This window comes from Triturus cristatus, chromosome 3_2 (genome assembly GCF_964204655.1).
Source record: "Triturus cristatus chromosome 3_2, aTriCri1.1, whole genome shotgun sequence".
Lineage (NCBI taxonomy): Eukaryota > Metazoa > Chordata > Amphibia > Caudata > Salamandridae > Triturus > Triturus cristatus.
The window spans coordinates 546,294,909-546,320,393 of NC_140584.1; the positions used below are offsets into that span (position 1 = coordinate 546,294,909).

Here is a 25,485-nt window from a genome sequence, read left to right on the forward strand (position 1 = left end):
GCAGTTCCTACAGAGCAGCAGTCTAGCAGAGTGGCAGTCCTTGTAGCAGCACATCAGCCCTTCTTCCTCGTAGGGTATCAGCAGGTACTGAAGTGGTAGTGTCTGAGGTCCTTCTTTTACACACAGTTGTGCTTTTGAAGTGGGGAGAAATTTATAGAGGCATGCTTTTGAAGTGCACAGATACCCTGCCTTCCTGGCCCTGGCTCCAGACAGGGAGTATGTAGCCCTTTGTGTGGAGACAGGACACAGCCTTTTCAGGTGTAAGTGAGGCTGGGCCCGGTTCCTTCCTCCCGGTCCTGCCAGTGATGGCCCATCCAGTCTCACCTAAGCTCCCACTGTGTGTGGCTGTCTAAGAGGAATATAGAACGCCCAACTGCCAACTAGACCCAGTCATGTGACCAGAGACAGGCACCAAATGGCTAAGGCAATGAAAATGGCAAGCTTTCTAAAAGTTGTGTTTTCAGAATTGTAATATAAAATCTGACTTCACTATGTTAGGATTTTAAATTAGGATTCCAGAGACAGCACACATGAACCAATTATCTTTTCACATCTGGAAATTACACTTATAAATGTAATAAGCCAACGTCAATGTTATCCTGTGGGAGAGATTGCCTTGCAGTAGTGAAAACTGAATTTAAGTGTTTCACTATCAGGACATTCAAGCTTAAAAGTACATGTCCAACTATTTGAATACATTGCACCTTGCCCTTTGGTGGTCTAGGGCCTACCTTAGGGGGTGACATATGTATTAAAAATGAACGTTCAGGCCTGGCCAAAGGTTGATCTTGCCAGGCTGAAATGGCAGTTTAAAACTGCAAATACAGACTGCAATAGCTGGCCTGAGACACATTTAAAAGGCTACTTAAGTGGGTGGCACAACCAGTGCCGCAGGCTCACTAGAAGCATTTAATTTGCAGGCCCTGCACAGATGTAGGGCACTTTACTAGGGACTTATTAATAAATTAAATACGCCAGTTGGGTATAAGCCAATGTTTGCATGTTTTGAGCAGAGAGCACAAGTACTTTAGCACTGGTTAGCAGTAGTAAAGTGTGCGGAGGCCAGCAAAAACGAAGTCAGAAAAAAAGTGGTCTGAAGGCAAAAGGTTGGGGGGAAACCACGCCAAGGATGCCATGTCTAACACTACCCCAGCCTCAACTTCTGAGGCCTGGTAGGCCCTGCTTGCCCAGTGCCCCTTTTACCCAAATGGGGTCTGATACAATCCACTAAAGCATATGCGCGATTTGAAGGAACCATCACCGTTGTTGTATAACTGTCTTCTCCTACCTTGTAAAAGTGTTGAACGATGACAATGGACACAAACATCCTGTTGAAAGAAGAGGTGCTCTTTCATTTTGGATCTACGATTGTCAAATATTTCTAAATCTTATGAAACTAGATAGATCATACCCATATATCAAAAGAAGGCACAAATTAAAAGGTAACAGTGATTAAGACCAGTGTGACAATCTTACGAATGTGCTATAGTCAACAGGTTTATGTGATCATAAAGAACTAAAATATATGGCAGATTCTAAGGCAAAAGTCAGTGTGAAATTAAATACCGAGATTTCAAACTTTATTGCAAATACTGACCTATGCAAAAACACATATTTAAATATAATTTATTTGTATCACAGAAAGCACCAGATTTCATTACAAGACCAGAGGCTACCATTATGAATTACTCCTTTAATTGCCGCCTCTGCAGCACCTTTAAAGAACTTACAAACAATAAAACAACAATCTAGAATTAGAACTCCAGTGCATAAATATTCCCCTCAGAGAACACTCATCCTTTTTCAAATGCTCCTCCTGAGAAAGATAAGTACAATGAGCTGTGGGAATGTTTGTGTAGAAATATTGAGCTGTATAATTGTTTAGGCTTCTAATTTTTAGAAGTGAACTTTGTGTATAATATGTGATATCTTAAATAAATGCAACAGCTGTGTTTGATGTTTTGAGCGGTACACGATTGTTGGGGGTGCTCTAAAATCAAGCAGAGTGCACATAAGAGGGAAGGGAGACCTCATACCTTGCAATGAACTAAGCACTTGTTTGAAAATTACAAAACATTTTGATTGAGAGCCGGTTTGCCTCTCAACGGCAAGTTGTTCTGCTCAAGCCCCAACCATGGGAATCAGCACGATGGTAGCACGCACAGCAGACAGCATGTAATGAGACCAAACTATAGGAGAGGCTCAGGCGTGCATGTTCATCATACAAACTCTCACGCGAACTGGCGGCCATCTTAGATTGGGCAAAAATATATTACAAGCATAGAAAGGGTGTTAGCTCTCTAAAACGTAACATTAAACGGCAACGATTAACAATAAACTGAGTTTTTGTGAGGAGATTGTCTTGTTGAGCACTGAGCTAGATTATTTACATAATTACCAGAATTAAGTTCATTAAACTAGATTTTTTACGTTTTGATACACTGTGAAATAGTAATGGATTCTGATCTAGGAAATAGTGTAGAAATACTGGTCAGAAAAAATAAGTGAGGATGTGATTAGGAGGAGATTAATACATCATGAAATGAAGGCACAAGTTAAAGAAACAACAGACAACTTGCTAGAGGAAACAAATATCTCCAATGCAATAGGTCTCACATTTACGAGAGTTTGAGCTATTGGCATTGTAAGTGACAATGCCTTTTATTTTGGTTTTGGTTTTTAAAACATAAATAAAAGGCATTGTCATTTACAATGCCAGTAGCTTAAACTCTCGCAAATGCGAGACCTATTGCATTCCAAATGCTTAAAGGTATCGCTGAGTTGCCCTCTTCTGTCTCCCATGGCCCTAGAAGAACTCCCTGTTTGCTACAAGTTAAATAAACAAGCCGCCGGTGGTCACAACTGCGCACGAGAGACCCTCCTGGCCACCTGCAGCAAGAGAAACTCATTAAAGAAAATAGTGCTTACAGACTAAAGAAGACGTACCATATAACAACTGAAGTAAAAGGGCCAGTCCTCATGGGAGGTTACAAATGAAGACAAGAAGGTACTAAGGAGGGACTAAGAGGCCTAATAGCAAATCAGAAGCCAGTATTTACAAAGGACAATGACACAAGCCAATTACAAATATGGGCGGAGAGTGGGCGGGGCATCAAGTACATACTCCAATACAGCATGGCTCGCAGAGCAAGCGCTGCCCAGGCTAGACCTAAAAAGGAAGGAATTGGGATAAGGTGATTAATTGTATTCAATATCTGAGGAAGAAGAAATAAGAGGTGAAAAAGATGGAAAGAGATTGAAGAAGACTAAATATATTGAGAGCACAGACATGTCCAAGACAGGAAAGGATGAATTTAACTCCATCAAAAAGAAGAAGGTTCAAAGCGGCATGCGAGGACAAGGTATCCCAAGCGACACACATAATCATTGAGGATGATGAATTCTATGAAATGGAATTGGGTCATAGTGCATTGTCCGATGTTAATGAAGATTTTGATGAATATGTTTGAATTTGCAGCATGGTGATAAAAATATTGTGAGATCGAACTCTAACAAGGTTACTAGGAACAACTTGGAAAAGGAGATGTTTTCTTCATATGACATCAGGCAGCCAAGGAGTGGAGATTGGTGGACTGTGGAACATGTTAGTACATTTATAAAGGAAAAGGAAAAGGATAAGGAAACCCTTGGAGAAGTAAGTAAGAGAGTTTTAAAGGTTGAGTGCTCAAAATCAGTGATAGACGAGAAAGTTTGCTGCACCCCAAATTTGGAGCCAGGGATGATTCGTTTTTTATTCTGGCTGGGTAGAGACCCTCGCAAGGGTTTTAATAGGTCTTTGAAACAGTGCCAAAACAAGGTATAAGACATTTTGGGTCCATTGGCATGGATATTGGACATAGCAGAGGAGGCTCATATGAATGGGTCCTCTGTGGATTTGGAATGGTTTTGTGGATGGAGTCAGACGGCAGTCATGTTATTACGAAATGCTCATACAGGTCTTATTGCTAAAAGAGGGGGGCCATTTTAATAAAAATACGCACAAAATAGGGTGATATGGCTGAAAACGAAACTACTGAAAAAGCAAAAGGATTGTTTTTTGGAGAGGGGTTAGTTAAAAGCTTAGCTAAATCTGTTTCTACAGTTACAGCCTTGGATAAGGCACAGTTGAACTTGAGGGAGGTATTTGGAGGAGGTGTTTTTGGATGGGCAGAAGAAGGGGACTTTCAGCTGGCCGAGGAATACAAAGATCCTAATATAATTATCAAAAAAGAGCATATGGAAGGGGCTTCCAAGCCACTACAAGTATCTACCCAAATTGAGGAAGAATGGGAAGAGGATGAGTTGTACATGCATGAGGTCAAAACTATTCTGGAGTGTAGGGTGCGTATGGTGACTATGTTTGGTTTTTTCCAAGGAAAGTATGGGGTCGGCTAAGATACTTTGTGAAAACATGGGAGGAAATAACTAAAGATCCTTGGGTACTAAAAAAAGATAAAGGGTTTCAAGATACAGTTTGTGGAGTTACCAAAGTAGGGAAAAGACTCAAGAGAGTGAGATTTGATAGAAAAACAAAAGTCGGTAGTGGATTCCGAAATAGGTCCCATGTTACAAAAGGTGCAATACAGTGTGTAGAGGAAAATGTCAAAAAGTATGTGAACACTCATTTTTTTGTAGAAAAGAAAGACAAAGAATGGAGGCCAGTTTTAAATCTAAGGGAATTAATCAAGTACTTAGTTTACAGACCTAAAGGATGCTTATTTTACAATTCCAATGGAGGATCAAAGTCAGATGTACTTGCAGATCAGATAGAGGAAACAGTTGTTTCAGTTTCAATGCCTAACTTTTGATCTTAGTATACCTTGACAACATATTGATAATGTGTCAGGTTTAGAGGAATGGAGGAGTCAATTATGTTGGTAAGGAGCCTTTTGGAGAATTTAATTTGAGATTCTTGATAAATCGACGAAAAGTTCATTTAATCCCTTGTTACAAAATATGGAGTGTTTAGCTTTCTATACCACACACCATTGTTACAGTATTGTTATAGTTACCAGAGAGAAAAGTGAGGATGATCACAAAAGAGATAGTGCATGTTTTAAAGAAGAACATGTTAACATTGAGAGACTTAGCTTGGATGATAGGGCTGTTATCTTCAATTCAGGCTATTTTTCCAAGACCCTTGCATTTTTGTGCGTTACAGAGAGTAAAAGAAGAAGCTTGGAGACAAGGTCAGTGGTACAGTGACAGAATAGTGCTGAATCAGTAAGAAAATGAGGAACTAAATTGGTGGTTGAACAATATGGAGGCATGGAAAGGTCAACTATTCTTGGATTTGTCCCAGATTTTGTTTTGGAAACGGATGCCAGTTTGAAAGACTCGATCAGGAGAACAGTAAGCAGATGGAGTCTGCTCAGAAAAGGAGAGGATACAACACAACAATTACTTAGAGTTGACAGCTGGATTATACGCTTCGAGAAGCTTCAAGGAGGTGTTGAATGGTCAGATAGTGTTGATGAGGATGGACATTGTGTCAGAGGAGGCATATATCAATCAATTAAAAGGGTGTAAACCCCGTGGTTTGTCACTTCATCCAGGAAAGCGATCTACTTGGTCAATTTCAGTTTGGTTTTCGACATGAGCACAGTACTGAAACGGCATTAATTAAGGCCACCGAGGAGATCAGGACTGTGATGGACAAAGGGGGCACGGCCGCCCTCATTCTTTTCGATCTGTCGGCCGCGTTTGACACTGTGGATCACAATCTTCTGCAGCAGTGGCTAGAAATGCTGGGTGTCCAGGGTACGGCACTGGCCCTGCTTTCCTCCTTTCTGAAGGAAAGGAGACAAACAGTGGCATTGGACAAGTATAAATCGGATCCCTACGTCCTCCCATGCCGAGTTCCGCAGGGCTCATCACTTAGTCCATCTCTTTTTAACATGTATGTATCTGAACTTGCCCCTCTGATCCAAGAGTTTGGTTTCAGTCTCACGTCTTACGCTGATGACACCCAGATAGTGGTGGCAGCATATAAAGACCAAGCCTCCCCAACATCACAGTACCAGAACCGTGTGAGTGAAATAAATAGATGGATGGGAAAGCACTGTCTCATGCTTAATTCGGAGAAGACCGAGGTAGTGATCTTTGGCAACCTGCAACCCAGGTGGGACAATATCTGGTGGCTGGCGGAGATGGGTGAACCGCCAAAACCAGCACAGAAGGTAAAAAACCTGGGGGTGTTGATTGATAATAAATTAACCTTATCTCAGCAGACCAATGCCATAGTGTCTGCCTCCCACTTTCTGATAAAGAAACTTAAGAAGATTCTACCTTACATCCCCACCGACTTTAAAAGGATGGTTGTAACCACACCAATACAGTCAAAACTGGACTGCTGTAAGGGACTCTATCTGAATATGCAGAAGCAGTACCAAAAAAAGGTTCAGACGGTGCAACATGCAGCCGCTAGAATTCTTCTGAATGTCCCTAAGCACGAATCAGTAGCCAAGGAAATTCAAAGACTCCACTGGCTTCCGGTGGTGCAACACATTAAATTTAAGTCACTATGCCTAGCATACAAGGCACTGAGCAATACAGGACCGCATTTTCTCAGAAATCTCTTTGCCTGGTATGAACCGGCCAGAGAACTACGCTCCACAGGCACTAGACTCATGAAAGTTCTGAGCATCTGGTCTTCAAACTGGGGAGGCCAAAGTCTTTCGTATGGCACTGCAAAACTCTGGAACATGCTTCCAATGGAGCTCAGAAGCGCAAGCTCACTTACCATCTTTAGAAAAGGGCTAAAACCTTGGTTATTTCAGAACTAGACGCTAATCGCAGTCCTAGCGCTAAGACACCTCCTGGTATTTGCACGCTCAATAAGTTTTATTAACATAACATAACAGAATTAGCAAAATAGTTATAGTCATTTTGTTTGGAGCACAAGATTAGCGTGAAAGCAGAGTACTTACCAGGATAGATGAAAACTGTAGCATGTTAAAATTCACAGAATCTTAAGATTTCAGCAATTGGAAGCTAAATCATGCATATTTCAAAAGAATAGAGGAGATTTGGGGGGCCTCTGGAAGAGGATCTTTTTGCAAGCAGGTTGACTTATCAAATATACAGATATTTCAGTTCACACTCAGGAGCAGCTACAGTGGATGCATTTCTGCAGATTTGGACAGGAGTGCAAGCTTATGTTTCCACCATTTGCAATTACCCAGAGGGTTCTGTTGAAGGTGAAGACAGAGAGGTGTCATTTAGTGTTGGTGACTGCGGTTTCCGACAGTGATGTAATTGGCTTGCAAAATACCTTTTATGATTCCAGCAAGAGAAGGTTTACTGAGGAATGGAGAAGGAGAGGAACATCCTTTAGTACAGAGCAAGGCATTGAACCTTCTTGTTTGGAAGATCGCAGGAGATCTGAATGGTTCAAGGGACTTTTGAACAGGGCTGTTGAACTGCTTGAGGAGTTCTGGGCACCAGGAACTCGATTAAGGTATAAGGGAATTTGGAATATGTGGGTTTGCTGGTGCATGGAGAGGAGTTTGGATCCAGTGAAGGCTCCTATTGTAGAGGTAGTTCATTTTCTTGTAGAACAGTTTGAAAAAGGTTTCAGTTACAGAACAATAAATTGCAATAGGTCAGCAATGTCAGCTAGTCCTGTTCAAGTTGATGGAAGATCAGTAGGGTGACATACTATGGTATGTAGAGTCTAGAAGAGTATGAGGTTGAGAATGCCTCTTAGAGCTAAACATGAGTTTTTATGGGATGTGAGCATGGTGCTGAGTTTGCTTGAGTCTTGGCCAGTAAATAAATATTTAGATGTGAAGAGACGTTTTGTTAAATTCACAACATTGTTATATTTAATCTCTTGCCAGAGAGTGTGGGATGTAAAATCTTAGTAAGTAACAGAGTGTATGGTTTAGATGGAGTGTTATTTGACATTTTGAAAAGAGTGAAAACAATGTCTGAGTCAAAAAAAATTCCAAGTTTTCTAGAATGTAAGAAGTTATGTGTGGTGGAATGCTTGTCAACATATAAGAACAGAATTATAGAATACAGAAGGGATGAAGAAAATTAGTTGTTGATATCTTATGTTAAACCATATGGTGCAGTGAGTACTACTATTATAGTGAGAGGGATTAAATAGGTGATGGAACATACAGGTATAGATGTGGGGAAATTTACAGCAAATTCGATAAGGGGTGCTATGTGAAATAAAGCTTTTTGGCTAATGGAAGATTGGAAGAGATCATGAAAGCAGCAGATTGGTCAAATGAGAGTATTTTTGCAATGCGTTATTTTAATAAAGTATATGCAAATGTACTGCTGAAGGGCTTTCAGCATGCATAATGGTTGCGTCCGGTCTTGTAATGAAATGGCGATTCTAAAAGTATTATGAGTAGAGAATCAAGATTTCATTAAGGACATGGAGGCTAGCATTATCCCACCAACCACGTAACTTGAAATAAAATTAGAAAAAAAGGGAAAGGTTGGGACAGAAATATTATGTATGCACAAATTGATTTTCTTGTTATAACAATTACATATATTCACAGAAGATACATAGTTGTGAATATGGAAAATAATTTTCCCTTGTTTATTGTTCTTAGATGCTCAGTGAAAAAAGAATAAGTAAGAATAGAGTTTGTACAGTTTCAAGAAGAGAGAAGATTAGGGAAAATAAGAGTTGAAGATAATTGATGCATTTAAAAGAGGAAGAGTGTTCTACGCGGGGAATATTAATGGACTATGGAGTTCTAATTCTAGATTGTTGTTTTATTGTTTGCAAGTTCTTTAAAGGTGCAGCAGGAGTGGCAATTAAAAGGGTAATGCATAATGTTAGCCTTTGTGTCTTTAATGAAATCTTGATTCCTACTCCTAACACTCAGAGAATCGTCATTCCCACAGCTGTACAGACACAGTATGGACATATACAGAATAGAAGATGGATGCTTCAGTTGAAACCGGGCTTCTTCCAGTCAGACAAGTACTTCGTAGATGGGGAAAATAGACAAATGAGGAGATGATCTATCTGCTGTGTAACTAGAAACAAAAGACAGCGATATTTTGCTACACATTAATTAATTATGGGTATATTGTAACACTTCCAAACATCTGGATGCCAAGAATATATATGTACCTGTGAAAATGTCCATTTGTTGCCGTACAGGAAAATATCTCCATATTTTAAGGCAATGTAATTTGTGTGCCTTAGTAATCTTGGAATTTTAAATGTTGTTAATGGAATGCACATTGCAGGGGGAAGTATATTCCTCATGACGGACGCAAGCAATGAGACCTCTGATAGTACCTTGCATACCGTGATAACTTTTGTCTTCTTTGTAGACATGCATTTGCAAATGGATGAAAAACATATTGATTGATACTTTTGCCTTTTATTTACACAGTGTTTATACAGTGGAAATACAGATGCATTTGCCTTGGAACTTTTTTCTGTAGTTGTGGAGATCTCAAGCCACCGCCTCCCTTTCATAGAGCCGCATAGCCACAGAATCGGATTCCCTGATCCAGTCTCTAATTCACATCTTAGGAAAAGCCATGACTGAACACAGGAAAGTTGAAATACAACTGTGAGGGTTACTACTAGCACAAATGAGTTAACGTAATAACTCAACACTAAACTGCTGTTTCATCGGCTTAGTGGATATGTATTTTTAACGGGTTTTTTTTGCATCAGAGTGTGGCGTGAGCTTGTCCTCAGGACCTCACCAGAACCTCTTTGGCAAAACACTTGAAGGGCAGGCATCGGAACTATCTCTCAAGTGCTAGACACAGAGAATTACTTTGTATCTTGTAAGGCTTCGCCGTTGAGTTGCGAGGAAGGTCACTATGCAGCTTTTTCCTTTGTAACAATATATCTTCTTTTCTTGACTCATACATTCAAAGATGCTTTAATGGTGAGTGTCTGCTGTGTAACTTTCGGAAATTTGTCATAGATTGTCTTGGGTGGTCACTTGTCCCCAAAAAATTAAGTTGATGAATGGATGTAGCTGATTCAAGGTTTCCCTTTCTCCTTAAGGTCTTTTTTTTCCAGTTTTGTATTACTACAAACCCTTCTGGCACTGAGACACGTCTGCTTGATGGTGGTCTCACCTGTTACTTCACACGGGTCATTACACAGGCAGAGGTTTCATCACTTTCCAATGTCATCAAGGATGGACTGTGTCTCTGGAGCGCTCATTCCTCAACTTGTGGTGGTAAAGGAAGGACCTTTGATTTTACAAGGATACACACATCTTCTATGATTCAAAAGTTCAATAGTAATGGGAAGTTCATTTATTGTCTTGTTTAAGGTATAGAGCAAAGTACGGACCTCCCGCCAATTAGTAGCGGATAGATTTACAGCAAAGAAGTGTATCGTGCTGGGAGCATCTCAGACCAGAGGTGCTGCCCACTGAATAGTATGTGTTGTGTAGCGTATATATAAAGGGAAGACTGCAAAAATCATGTTTTTTCACAAACAGACTACCAAAATCTCGTTCTTCCATGGAAATATCCCTACAAAAATGGAGACCTGCAACTAATACCACTATCAAGCTGCTGGCCCTCAATTATGTTAGTATTGGCTTAGAACAGAAAGCTAACTCAGACACATAACAAAAGCTGAATGTACGAATTAAATAAAAGGTTAAATAGAGCAATATTTATGTAAAGCAGAGAGTTTGGCAGTCTCTCTTTTGGAGTTCAATTATTTACAAAGTAAGTTTTCTGCAACCTATGCTTTCACATGGAACCCTGTGGAGTCTAGTTGAGGCCTGTGCCCAAGAAGGGTGGGAGTATGTAATTTGGACAGTGGAGTGTGTAGTTGTTTTTTTACATTATAAGTTTATATTTTAGGTTTAAAAAGATGAAGGGGCACATGCTTTAAGGAAAAACACAGGCAGATTCTCAGAATCTGCCCCTTTGCGACCGGTATTTTTGCACTTGGGATGCATCATCCAAAATGCAAAAATGGCAAATGGCGATTGCTTTTAAGGCATCGCAAATTGCGATGCCTTGAATGCAATGCAAGATGCTATTTAAAATAGCGATTTCGCTATTAGGGGCCGCTAATTACCAGAAAATTATACCTGATGGTAATATAGTGAAAACTTTGAAAAATGCACCAGAGTGCATTTTTCAAAGTTCCAGGTTACACACACACATGCCCTTGGGGCATGTGTATGCGCAACATGTGTTCACATATCAACTTCAGGGGTGCAACAGGATGTCCTTTTGGCACCCTTGCACCCATGAAATTGCATGTGCAATTTGCGAGTACCTATTGGGTACTCGCAAATTAAGCATGCAATTTCTATTGATTCCTATGTGCCTCTAGGCCCATAGGAATGAATGGGTAGCAATTCTTAATTGCGACTCGCAATTTGCGAGTCGCAATTAAGGAATGTTTAGGAATTTATATTTTTTTAGGGATTCCTACATGCATAGGCATTTGCGATTCCTTATTAGCGAATCCTTATTTTGAGCTAATAAGGAATCGCAGATGACATTTTTGATGCATGTGCCAGTAAGTGATTTGCCTTGAACTACACGCTTTGATGCCAAAGCTGGAAGGATATCCCAGTTCTCTGGCTTCCTTGGTCAGCAATTTAACCACTAGACCACAACTCATGCACGTACCTATCCCACTCTTCAAATTGTAAAGTGCTCCTCTTGACATGGAATGGCGCTTCATGAATATGTATCCATTTATCATAAATTAGTGACTGGTTATCTCCCTTTGAGAATTCACACCCAGAGATTTCCGACACTGTGTAGATAGGGTAGTTTTTCCATACAGACCAGAAAACACCACAGGTCCCATGTAGCTGACCCGGAAGATACTGCTATCTAGCCTTCACTGGTCTAATACCAGGTGTAGGTTGCATCTTTCTAATTCGTTATTATTTTAATTAGGAACTTGGTTTCATCAATCACAATAAAACCCCTAATTAATATATCAAATTGCCTTATAAAAGCAAAGTAGGTTTCTAATGTCAGAGCTGTAGGTACCCAAAAACTGCTCAAGCCTGGTTTGGCAAGCCCTTTTCCTAAAGAAAGTACACAGGCTAAATTTGTAAGTAAGTAGTGCTCGCCCTCTTCCACAGACTCAACCCTTATGAAGTAAAGATAACTTTTATTACATGGGTCAATCACCCAGTCTTACAGCATCACAGTTATGTAGGTAAAAGGTGTACTGTGCACAATAGTATACTTTCCCACCCCCAAACATTTAAACGGCAGAGTCGAACTACCGGGACTGGAACCAGTTGATGTCAACTTAACAATTCTCTTGGGGAGGTTTATTAACAAGATAACTCTTAGAAAAAAGGTCTGCCTTCTGGAGAGATGCAAGCCCTTTTCTTCAAAGGTGAAGAAGGCAGAAAAGAAGTGGTTCCCTCAGGTTAGAAGTCTGCAGACGGTTTGTGAGAATTAGTCAGTTAAATTAGTTGAGAGAGGATTTCAATGTGAGAAATCTTAATTGAAAACTTTCTTCAACTGCTCATATTAAGGAGGGGGGCATACTACCTGGCATACCAGCCCACAATTTAGCCAGATGCATTTTAGTAAATGCAGTGCATGATAATGCTCATTTTATTTGGAAGCATTTAGCATTCATCATTGTTGGTGCTACTAGTGCTGTGTAACTCTAGACAAGTGTTTAAGGATGTTGGAAGTGATCCTTTCTGCAGGGTCATCTCAAAACATTTAGTCTTCACCCTCCTATTTTCTGAACCCGTTTATGTTGGCTCATAGGATTATGCATGCTTTACCACTGTAAGCCAATGCTAAAGTGCTTGTGGTCTCTCCTTTTACCATGGTGAAAATGGCTTACAACCAATTGGCACATTTAATTTACTTGAAAGCCCGCTGTAAATGGATACACCATGTACCCAGGGCCTGCAAGTTAAATGCTACTAGTGGGCCTACAACACCGATTGTGCCACGGATTTAAGTAGCCTTTTAAATTTGTCTCAGGCCTACCATAGCAGCCTGTATGTGCAGTTTTAAACTGTCATTTCAACCTTGAAAGATACACGTCTTGCCATGCCCAAACCTCCCTTTTTATTACATATAAGTCACCCCCTAGCGTAGGACCTACCTAGCCCAGAAGGCAAAGTTTGGTGTATTTAAAAAGAGGACATGTACTTTTTAAGTTTTACATGTCCTGGTAGTGAAAAACTCCTACATTTGTTTTGCACTACTGTGAGGCCTATCTCTCCAATAGGGTAACATTGGGTTCCCTTATTCCTTTTAATAAGTTGTAACTTTCAATTGGGAGCTGATAGGAATGTCAAGTTTGGGGTCTAAAGAATTGTAATTCCAAATACTCTTAAATGGTAAAGTCACAATTCTGAAAATGCCACTTTTGTTGTCATTTTCTGCCTGCAACAGTTCAGCCTGTTCATGAGTCATATGAATGGGTGTAGTTGGCAGGTGAACCTTGCTTATTCTTCCCAGACAGCCACACAATAAAGGACGTAGGTGTGCCTGGATAGGTCATCAAGTGGCACGACAGGGAGGCAAGCTGGGAGCAGCGCCACTTAAATTGAATGGGCTATGCCCTGCCTTCACACAAAGGCCTTGTTGCCACTGCATTGTTCATGTATCCAGCTTGGAGGGAGCCAGGGAGATTCAAGGACTTCAAAGGGGAATTCTCTAGAAACATCTCCTACTTCAAACTGAGCACCAGGTATAAATAGTGGATTATCAGACCAAACTATTCAGTGTACCTCTGGACTCTAAAAGACTCAGAAGGACTGCAGTGATGACCTGCAAGAAGGACTGCTACTCTGCTGCCTGTGCGAGAAGAGCTGGAACTGCATCTTGAACCCAGGACCAACAATTTGGCTCCAAGGGTTAGTTGACTGACCTCTTGATCAGAGCTTCAGGGGCAGAAAAGGCTCCAACCATCCAGAACTCAGCACCTGGACTCTGCCTACTAGGAGTCCTACCCCCCTCCAAGTGGTGCCACCCCAGTCCTAGACCCTTGGAAGTGGGCCAGAAGGTGCTTTGACACCCCAGCTGTGGTTCTACGAGCAGAACTGATGCATCTCCTCACAGCAGCATCAGAACTGCTGCTGCGTGATGCATCCCCAACGCAGAACCTCACCATAAACGCTTCCTGGGAACTGCTGCTGTGAGATGAATCATCGAAGCAGAGTCTCGCAATCCTCCACAAAACAGGATTTAAGGTACTTTGTTAAGTGGTCCTAAATGTGTCCCTGTATCTGGCCCGCACTCTATTGTGGTTGGCCTGAACTTGTGCCTTTGTCCTGGTCCGGCATGACCAGATAACCAGTTTGGCATTGTGCTTCTAAGCACCGTTTTGACTAAAATCTTTAAAATTGCATATCGCAGGTTCTACTGATTGGACTTTTGTCGTTTTGCTCTCAAATAATTTATTACATGTTACTCTATTTTTCTAAACTGGTGTGTGTAACTTTCTTGTTTTCTGTTTTGACTTTATTACTGTTTGCAGTGCTGCATGAATACTTTTGAGTGTGGGTGGAGGTCTGAGCGTTCTTATTAGATGTTGTGAGTGTAATATTTTCCAAAACTCTTATTTTCATGTTAACACGGTGTTGTCCTTTTTAATAACTAGTTCAAAATGTGAAATCACACAAAAAAAAAAACAGCTGACACAGGTTTCACCCGGTGGCCAGTTAGCCATGTATCTGCTGTTTTTAGGTCTCGCTTAGACAGCGCGCATGCGCTGCCCTAGGAGGACCTTTAGCCATCGGTCTTCACTTTAAGCACTGCACTCGTGCTTGTGGCGGCATCCACTTTGCGGGAGCGAGCAGCGGCATGCCACAAGTACGAATGCAGTGCTTAAAATGTGAAGACTGCTCTCCCAAGCGTGCGCACACCACTCGCGGGCTCACCTCCTGCTCCCCCTCTCTCTCACAACCTCTCCGCTTCACAACACTGCGCTTCATGTTTCATGAAGTGCAGACCAGACGGAAACGGGCAGTTTGGTTCTTTTTACCAAGCTGCCCTAGGCTGTCCCTGGCTCTAAACTTAAGTGGTGTTGGCAGGATGTTTTTTCCCCCGCGTCGCAATTACCGAAGTGCTGACTGCGCCCCACTCCCAAACATAATTTCGGTCCCAGGCAGCCGGTCTGACTCAGAGCAGATCGTTGTCCTCTGAGGCCAGTCTCCTCTGCAGCAAAACCAGCAGAGCGTTAATGGGTAGAATCTCTGATATTTATATGTGCCTCTCATCTTCATTGCTTGATTTTTGCCCGCAAGATAGTGTCACTCATATGCGTTGAAATGTCACTCATAATTACACTGGAATTATGAAAATGTCACACATTTCAATCTGAAACCTTGGCAGCTACGAAACAGAGGCAAATGGGAAGGCCTGTTTAATTACTTGCTCTTTGGGGTCATGCTCCTGTGTAGCAGCACCGCCATCCGCTGGGACATTAACACCTCTTCGTAATACCGTGACGCACTGGACTTCAGAATACCAGGCCGTTCGTCGATACTTGACTGCCTCAGAGGCTCTGTGGCGTCTGCACCACCGACACCAGGAAATACGGACACCTCCGATGCTTCGACTCCGGACATTGCAAAGGGACAAGGAGGTGCTTCGCGCATCTTATTGGCATAACACTCCGTGAAATTACCCCCCTTTGCCTCCTTTTCATGTGTAAAATAACCCTGAATTGAGACAACGGCCACATGCATATATTTCTGGAATCACGGTGCAAAGCGCCTTGCTATCAGGGGTGATAACATCAGAGAGCTGCAGGGAAAACGGAAGGCATAGGTTTAGGAAATCCCTGTTATTTGCTCAGCCTTATTCTGAGATCGATATAAAACAAATTAAAAAAGGGTTCCGTGGGTAGTAATACATTCCTATTAGTATAGTCAATCCCAACCGCTGTGTTTCGTTTTAGATCCTGAGATTTCCAGACCAAGCACTATGTACTACTGCCCCTATTACACTGCAGTTTGTGTTGCCTTTCTTCATGCCCCCTCCCATTGTCTGTGTTCACTTTCTTCCCGCCCCCTCCCACCTTAGTTTGCATTGCCTTTCTCCCCGCCTTGAGCAATGTGAACCTTTAAAAAGATACTGCAACTACCAAAACAACTTAAATCTAGGACAATAACCTACTGATCTGTCACATCCTATATTTTTACGTGCACTCCAGTGCACCTACTTGCTGTACCACAGACAGGCCACACTGCTGTCTCGGGTGTAACATTTCCAGACCATGTTTGGCTACATGCACCTTACCAGAACTAGACTTATCATTAATTTCAAACCCCTACGTGAAACATTTCTTGCGCATACCACATTAAACCGCTCCAAACAGGCTTCACTCTCTGGCAGTGTTTGACCATTCCTGACTGGACACTTTTTTTTGCACTTTTATATAGCATGAAGCTGACTTAAAGGTATTGGAGTGCTTGATATGAGAACCAGTTATACTACACAAGTATGCATTATTTTTTTTAATTTTAGGCAAGGGGAGGATAAGTGATTTGCCCAGAGTCACAGAATGTTGAGCGTCGATGCAGAGATTTTAGCCTAGTTCACTAGATCTGAAGTTCGTAGCTCTGACCGATAGGCATAACCTCACTTACCAACTGGGAAATGCTGCAAGTCCAGTGTAGTGGTCTCTAGCAGTGCCTTATTAAATTGCTTGTTTAAGTGCTGATGCACTGAAATTGCGGTCACGCTGATAGGCAGGCGCTGATACTCTTTTTTTACAGATTCATGGAGCTCAGTGCAGTTTGTAGTCTCAACTGAGTGTCGCCGCCGCAGCCGCCAATCAAGGACAGTCACAAGCTGGTCCGAACCTTTAAAGACAGTGACGCAGTGCTCACCTACACATCTGTTCATCTATAACGCCCAACACACATGGCAGGAGGGCAGGTAAAATGTTGCTTACTTCCCAAGCCATATGGTACCTGCGATGTATTGCCCGGGGGAAGGGGGCAGGCTGCTTCAGTATTGGGCAGGAGATAGGCAGAACTTTCAAAACACTGTGGGGTTGCATGTGGACCGGATGAGGTACCTCTATCATTTCAGCAGGCACAGCAAGGAACAAGCATTGGCATAGTAAATAGGTCTCGCCTTTGGGACTTTATAAGTATTTAATCATGCAGCACAATATCCTTGGTGCAACATCAACTGTTGCATGGCTAAACACTTATAATGTCCCAAAGGAGAGACCTATTGGCTATGCCAATGCTTGTTTCTTGTGTGATTTTACATTTGGAACTAGTTATTAAAAGGAAAACACCGTTTCAACATGAAAAAATGAGTTTTGGAAATTATTACTCTTGCGACATCTAATAAGAAGGCACAGACCTCCACCCACAACTGAAGTTATTGTATTCCCAATGGCACTTGGGTGCAGCCATTTGTGAGGCGTGTGCCACCATCAATATTGGGCCCTGATCACTGTAGTGTGAAACCTAGACTCATCCACCCATCTCAGTAACCTGCATAAATAAATATTGCCTCTAATATAAGCCGGACTGCTTTTCCCCAAGCTACCAGAGGGTTAAGCAAAGGTTAAATTGGGGTTTGCTTGTGTTTCACCCTGACAGAGATTGGGGTTGCTGCTGGAGTACGGTTTCACCCCCTCAACCAGTAGCCCAATTTCCAACAGAGGATATTTGTCCTTCTTCAGCAGAGGGTAACAAGTTACATGTGAAGGTGCTGGCAATGCTGCTCACAGTCTTCTCAGCTTTCTATACCCCTCCCAGAGTGCAGGTGCATCCCAACTGACTTGTCAGCCCAATAGCTCAAAGAAGCTAATCACACCAGCTACGCCAACAATGGAGAAACAAGTGAGTGTTATCAAGTACTGCATTTACCACAAATGCAAATTGTGTGCTCTTCTAACAGGCAGTGTGCTACCCCCCTTGTGTTGGTTGACTCCTTGCCAAGTGAGATTGGACTGCAGCATGAATGACAGGCACATGAAGATTCTTATCAACACACGGTCAAATGTGATGCAATTTTTTCTGCTGTAATAGCCAGTTTGGACACCTGCATTTCAAGGGACAAATTAGAGTCTAAGAAGATGTCTAAATTTCCAACAGATGAAGAATAATCCGGGCAGGAGCCCATTTCATCAGGTTAGTTTAAGCACAGTGTCATTCATAACCGAAATATGTGAGGATTTCTTAGACAACCCTAAGACCAACTGTGTGTCATCGGCGCACCAGGTAGAATTTCACCCCCTTTTGATTTAAATGCTGGGCTACAGGACGCCAGGAGTTTATAAGCATGAGGGAAAGAATAGACCCTTGTGGGCCAGCGCAGTTAAGGACTCTGGGTTCACACTTAAAAGGAGGGTGGATAACCCTCTGTTGCTCGTCAGTCAGGTGTGAGTACACCCATTTAAGTGCGGTACCCGAGATAACCAAGTCCACGAGCCTGGTGTAATGTTCCGTGTGAGCGGACACTTTAGCTTCCACCTACTGTTCAGTGGCTGTAATCCACTGGTGGGCTTTCATTTGACAAGCTGATGCAGCCTAGGAACTACGGTTTTTGATTTGCTTCAGTTAAACAAAAAGGCCGAATACACCTTATAATTATTTCACAGAAAAGGACACGATGGGAAACATGGAGTTAGGAGGCAAAGAATGGCGGACTCTAATCCTTATTTGTGCGCTTCCTGCTGTTCATGCTTTCTGACAAAGGTCCCCCCCCCACCCCCCCCAAGATGCAATTAACCGATTTTCGATATCCAGAAACACGAGGCACCCGGTGTCCTGACATGCAGGATTGTTCTGGTATAAATCTTCGAAACTATGGACACTATATCCAAATTTTACAAACCCAGTAAGAAGGAAAACACCTGCAAAGCTTACAAACCTCTCCAGGGGAGAAAATATTTATACCTAAAAGAATAAACCTAAACTGTAGAGCAACCCTAAAAGGTTGCTTTGGTAAACAAAATACGTGTTATAGGCTATAACACATCTTTTGTTTACCAAAGCAACCTTTTGGGGTTGGTCTACAGTTTAGGTTTATTCTTTTAGGAAAGAGTTCGGGTAGTTAATAAATGGGACATGATTTTAAAATTGCAAATCATGACGTCTGATTTCGGAATGTTGGTCTTACATGGGACATTAGGGTATACAGAAGTCCACGTTTGAAACGTTCAGTTGAAGAAGGATAGAAGGGGTGATGGCACACTGCCATGATTCCGAGAGGTACATGGCGAGAGGTGATCGGGTTGCAGGGGTTGTTTGCATGCAGCATCCCCCGCCTTGATGTATAAAAAGCAGTGCCTTGCGCGTCGGGAGACACCACGAAGACTTAATACATACACTGTGAGCTTATGATGGGCGGGCACCGCCCTCACACCATGCCTACTTGAGGTGATGTGCGGGCACCGCCCTCACACCAAGTCTTCTTGAGGTAAGTTCCTAGGCCTTCCCTCTTTGCCTCGCCTCTCTGTCGTGTCCTCTGCCACGTTATCATCTTACTGCGTGATGCTCCTCGCTGGCCGAGCCCACCACGAAGAAAAACTAAAAATACCCACCTCCGCACTCCCAGTGTCAACTCACAAGACCAACCGAAGGCAGCACCACCAAACGGCTCCGTCGGTGATATTTTTATCCATTTGTCCAAATTGTTTTGAAGAGCATGGCAAGGACCCCTGGACACATTTTGTAAAATGCATGCCACTCCATGAGCACACTGCAAAAGTAATTCCATCTTCAGGTCAGAGGTCAGGTGACTCACACACATTTGGAGCGGGCCCCCTGTCATGTCAGAAGGGTCACCTTCACCAAACCCGACCCTGGACTTTTTTTTTTAGCTATCACCTGTGGTAATGATTTTTGTTTAAATATTAAACTCGGGTCAGCAAGCTCCAGCACGGACTCAATAGTTGGCTAAAAAAAAAAAACAGCACTGGGTGGGTGGATAGTGGCAACTGTGACCCGAGCTGGACGGCAGCCGGGCCGGTGCCAGCCTGCTTCCTCTTCACCAAGGAAACTCTACTCGCCGCGCACAGAAAGAACTTTGGGGCAGATTTACAAGACCCTTGCGCCACTTTTGCTCCCTTTTAACATAGGAAAAATGACGCAAAAGTGTTGCAAGGGACTTGTAAATCTGCCCCTTCATGTTTAGGGTGGCAGGCAGTGGCGCAACGCAAAGTAATGGGGCTCCCAAACAGAATGTGATGAGGGCCCCCCCCGAGTCTTACAGATCTTCACTGCTATTCACTGGCCGTGGGCTGAAAGGTGGCCACAACCTCCCAAGCGCTGCAGGGGCTTTTGTTGCGCCCTTGGTGACAAGATTGCCCCATGTCACAGAGATACCTCATTTCCAGTAATGTTTTCATTTAAGAAATCATCGTGAATCGGATTAGTAGCTGTCGTCGGGTTCGGCTGAGCCCACTGGACTAACATAACTGAAAATGGTTTGTAGGAACAGACCCTAGAACTGGAAAAGTGAAGTTCTGGTGACATGGAGTCACCCTTGCTGGTACCTCCGGCTACAGTTTCAGACATCACATGAGTGTAAAACAGACAGCTACTCCCCCATGCTATTACACATACATCGGGCTGAGTGGGGTTTAATATAAACATCTAAAGCGGGACTGTCCACAAAAGGAGTGTCCTTACCCTAGTTTATCCTTGCTCTCCTCCGGAGTTAACTGGTCGAAGCTCTTGGCTTCCTCCCTGCCCAGAAACGCTTCGTTGTCATACTGGAAGCTCTGGTTGTCATCGATCAGCAGGTCACTGAGCTCCAGCTCCGGGCGCATCCTGTCCTTTCGATAGGTGGGCTTACTCAGCACCCCTCCAGCACAGAGCAGCATCAGCCAGCACCAGACCCCCATCTCTCTGAACCCAACCAGCTCAGGACCAGATCAGGTTCAAAAATCCAAATCAAAGAAAGTTGGCGCGTGTGGCAAGCTCAGCCGGGTCCGCGCTTCGCACAGGTCAGGCGCTGCTCTCCTGCTGCCCGCGTCTGTACCCAAGTCTCAGACTGGCATCAGTTCACTGGCAGCTACTCTCCACCACCAGACCAGAGAATGTGTAGAAGTTCACCAAAGTTTCGCCTTGCTGTCTGCACGAAGCAATCCTGAGGCAGTTAACAGATCCCTTAAAGGAATGGGTTCGGCTGTAAGAAGGCTTCGGATTGGCCAAGAAGAAGGGGCTGGGTCGCCACGTTGCAGCAGAGTGGTGCTCGCTGAGAATGCAGCCTGCAGTACGGACTGAACATGAGATTATGGTGTTGTGTTTCTAGCAGGGAGAGGAGCGTCCAGGGTCGGTGTGACAGTCTCTGTTTTTATGATGGGGACAGACACGAACCTGTTACCAGATGCCAGGTATACTACACCAAGTGCACATTCAGTGTCACTTCCGAGTTCCCACTAAATGCAGAGCAAATCGAACTATGAATGGCAATCTAGGAAAGGCTACTTGCAAAACCGCGCAATAAAGCGTATTTAATCTCTCCCCAACCCGTTTCCTCACTGAGAAGAATGTGGAGTATGTGAATAAAATGAGTGCATCTTTAATTCTTCGCAAAGCTTTATTAATAACCCGTCTGATGATTTCCTTAAAATAGTATTTAATCGGCTGCTTTATGAATTGTTACAGACAGGGATGCAAGTAGTTAGCCATAAAAAATATATAGGATAACAGTTTATAATAATAAACGGGCACCTGGTTGTTTGTTTAGCTGTGTAAGGTGTTAAGATGGCACATTACAGTTGCCTATAAATGCTTTGGGGCACCAAGTCAACTTCATTGTGCCCACCTTATGCTGCTGGCCTCGCTGAAATAATGTAACCAGGGCAAGTCTCCTTTCACCACATTGTCTATTGTATAGCATGACATGTCATTCCTTTCTAATAATTAAAGTCACATTTTTCTGTGAGGTGATTTTAGGTGGAGTATGCCTCCTCGCCTATAACGAGAAACAACAAGGGTTTCTGAGATTTACGAAAAAGCGTAGGGCTCGCATGGAGGGGTGAAGACAGAAGGGTAACTCAGGGCTGGGCTATTCGTTCTTGTTCTGTCAGGGGAGTAACCTATAAGAACTTTTTCTCCCACATTCACCTGCACAAGGAACCGGTCTGGCCCATGACCAGACTTGGGATTTCCCAACTGGTGCACGCCTTGGACCCCTGCTAAAAAATGTTGCATCTTTTTGTCAGTGACACAAAAGGGAAATGAGAGGAATATGTAAAAGCCCGAAAAGCTGTGCTACCAAATTACAATTTATTTCATGATACGAAACTGCCAATCTCTGATGGATGTTATACTCAGACTAGTATGGTATAACTGCTCACCATAGTGGTGTCTTTTAATGATGACTTACACGTCAACTCTTGTTGGACTTGCTAATAATGGCATCTTCATCATCGGGGTTACTTCATCGCGAGCAGCAATCACGATGTTCAGCAGTCTCTGGGTGAACAGTAGGAAATATTTGATGTTGTTATGTATTGATTGAGATAACTTGGGCCTGGAATTGATGGTATTACAATGGCTTCAGGTTATGGGTTCTGATTCTGTATGTTTATTGAAGTAATAAAAAGCCTACCCGCACAAGGTTAAAAGCAAAGATGGAGTATGAGGATGTTGACACTATTAGGGAAGCCTCCTCTTACTCCATATTGATCACTTTGTTTAGCCCTTCTGGTGAACTCTGTCATCAGGACCTAACTGGCGACTCTAAAATGGCTACTCTATTTAGGCCCTACCTCTATGGGGTTAGTAACTACAGATTCTCACCTTACAACATTGTCATTGGAATTATCATATGTATCCTGTATGGAAAGGCAAAATCAGTAGTAATGCTAATTAATTCCTTAGATCATGACACATTATGTTCATATTACTACTACCAGCAAAACAGCACCCAAAATGGTAGACTGCAAGTACAGATGTGCTATCAAATTGTGTGAAAACGGTTCACATATAGCTAAACCTCAACACTTTTCAAGGTACTGGTAGGAAGAACATAACTCCTGCCCCGTTCAATAGCATGCAGAGTGCTGTGGAATAGTCAACCAAAACAAGAGTAAGATCAGCCTGAAGTAGGTAATTAATCAGTCACATGGGGAGCTCCCTTTAAATTTGGCATGTCACTAATGACAGAATTGCCAATGTCACCAAAAGTGTAAAGGTATGCTCATGCGTTTCGCCACTCATTGACCTAAACAATCAGGCCTTAGAGGCGGACTGAGCACTGATCAAATACTCTTTTGGAGCTTGCATAATCAATTTAACTATTGCCTTGTTCGGCACTTAGAGGCGGACATAACATTTATCTTATTCTTGTGTTCTGCAATCCCAGGACTTGTACGCACCTCCCGTACACACTCTTCTGTAAGTGGATGAGGTTTAGGGATTCTACATCAACATCTTGTAATGCTGAACGATTTCTTCTCACCCTGAGAAATTGTCATACTGGCAGATTTTCACATAGTCCCTAGCACTAGCCTAGCAGAAGTAGGAGAAATTTGGGGCCTTTAAAGATTGTGCAGTTTTAACTCAGGTTGCCAAGCTTGATTTTTCTTCCACTTCTTTCTTTGTTTATGAGGTGTATTTGTACAGCAGAAGATAGTATCCTTACCTTTAAGATAGGTGAATGGCTACTGCTCATCACCTTCCATTCTTACCAAATTACTCATACAACAGCATCTCTGATTTGATCATGTTGCCACATGGATTACTGGGCCTTCTTTGATTGGCCCCCTATATTTTGACTTGCATGCTCATAGCTCCTCGCTGCCCATCTGGCTAGTCCGCTGCCTATATGTTTTAATCCTAACAATAATTATCATTTTAATTCCTATCTCTTATATTGCCTCCTCCATCACTCTGCTAAGTGTTGTGCCACAAAACAAGATAGGAGTACTTCTCTGGTCACCTGCATACAACACCCTAATGCTTCCCACCTAGGGATCACAACAAATACAACTATCTGCCAACCACAGGCTTGTGTAGTGTGCCACCCACTGGAAATGCACTTCGGCACACCATATTAGGGTATGAAGCACTATATAAGGCTGTGCACCCTATTGAGCAGGAAACGTTTTGGGACCTTAATATAATGGAAAAAATATTGACGGACAAAATATGGAAAGGTTTAAGTATGCACAGATTTTCCATAACTAACTCCACATATATGTATCTTGACAATATATGTGTCTTCCAGGTACATAGCTGTGGAGTTAGGAAGAGTAAATCTATACTTGCTCTCTATGCACTTGCCTTTCAATATTTTGCCTCTTGATATTCTGTCCACAATATCTCTATTCTTAATACTAAATAGTACATTCCTATGTAAGTGCTACAATACAATACAATCCTACATTTCAGCCAAACTGGTACCATCTCACGGGGGTCACCTTCATCTAGTTCTGGCTTTGCCTCAAGGGCACTTTGCAATCTTATACTTGTAGAACCTAAGAGCGTTTTGCAAGTCCCGGTGTGAAAAAGTATTGGTAGCTAAAAAGCAGATCTCATGGCAAGTAGCAATGTGGTAGCATTTAGAAAACAATATTGGAATTCAGAAAGAAATTAAGAGCCACCTTGAATTTAGTGAGCACGAAATGCAGTGCTGCTAAGTTGCCCATGTCCTTTGTGATGCCATAAGGCAGCGCTGGCTTTTTATTCAGCAGTAATATGCATTTAAGAACTTGTCGTTTTGGGCTTGCTGTTATGAGAGTGGGCTTTCAAAGTCACACCATTGAACAGCTGGTAGCAGGAAACATGTCTAGTTGAAGGTGAGACATGGGGCCACCTGGCAGGTATGTAAAGTCGATAAGTAATCTTGTGTTCGCAAGCATGACTGCTTGGGTGCTTACAAACAACCACGAAATACCTAGGTCCATATCAAGTGTGCACACAAAAAGACCATAAGGAATATCTTATCAACTCACTTCTACAACTAGAGTCCCTAGACCACCAGGGATGTTTGAAGTGTGTCCAAATGCTCTGGCCCGAGCCAGATCTGCAGGATATCAACAATAAATATTTTTCCACACCACAAATCTCAGAGTTGAGAAGCGTAAGTAATTACATTTTTAATTGAGTTGGGTGACTACCCACCTCAAAGAATGATCACAAATCTTGTCAGGGTGAACTCTTAAAATCACTAAATTAACCTGCGATCCACCCTCTGGTAGCTATGACACAGAGCAGACAGGCTTAACTTAGGGCAATGCGTAGGATGTTTATGCAGTACCAAAACAATATTAAATAGTGCCAAAGCACCAATGATAGTCATTGGTGGTGATAGACCAGGACCTAGGCTCAAACCGACGCTGGCCACAATGGAGCAAAGCAGGTTCATCCTTGTGAAAGATTGTACCGCAGAAGTACACCTCTAAAGCACCCAGGACCTCATGGGAGGTCCTTAGAGATTCACATGGTGTCAAGCAGAGGCCAACAGCATTGTCTGGGCAGTTGCAGGAAAGGTCTCTTGTAACTTGTAACTCCCTGTAGCTTGAATAGGCGGTCAGCCGTATAACCCCTGGAGTCCACTTATTTGTCCTAATATCAAGAAGGAGCA

At 42.6% G+C, this 25,485-nt stretch overlaps 1 protein-coding gene across 1 annotated transcript in view; it reads right to left on the reverse strand.

Annotated features, from left to right (window-relative positions):
* RCN1 (reticulocalbin 1) overlaps positions 1-21,043 on the reverse strand; it is a 223,486-nt gene extending 202,443 nt beyond the window's left edge. The window contains exon 1 of the mRNA XM_085648260.1: positions 20,577-21,043. Within this exon, the coding sequence (XP_085504386.1) occupies positions 20,577-20,791 (215 nt within the window). The 5' untranslated portion in view covers positions 20,792-21,043. The remainder of the gene's footprint in view (positions 1-20,576) is intronic.
* Between the last annotated feature and the right edge of the window lie 4,442 nt (positions 21,044-25,485).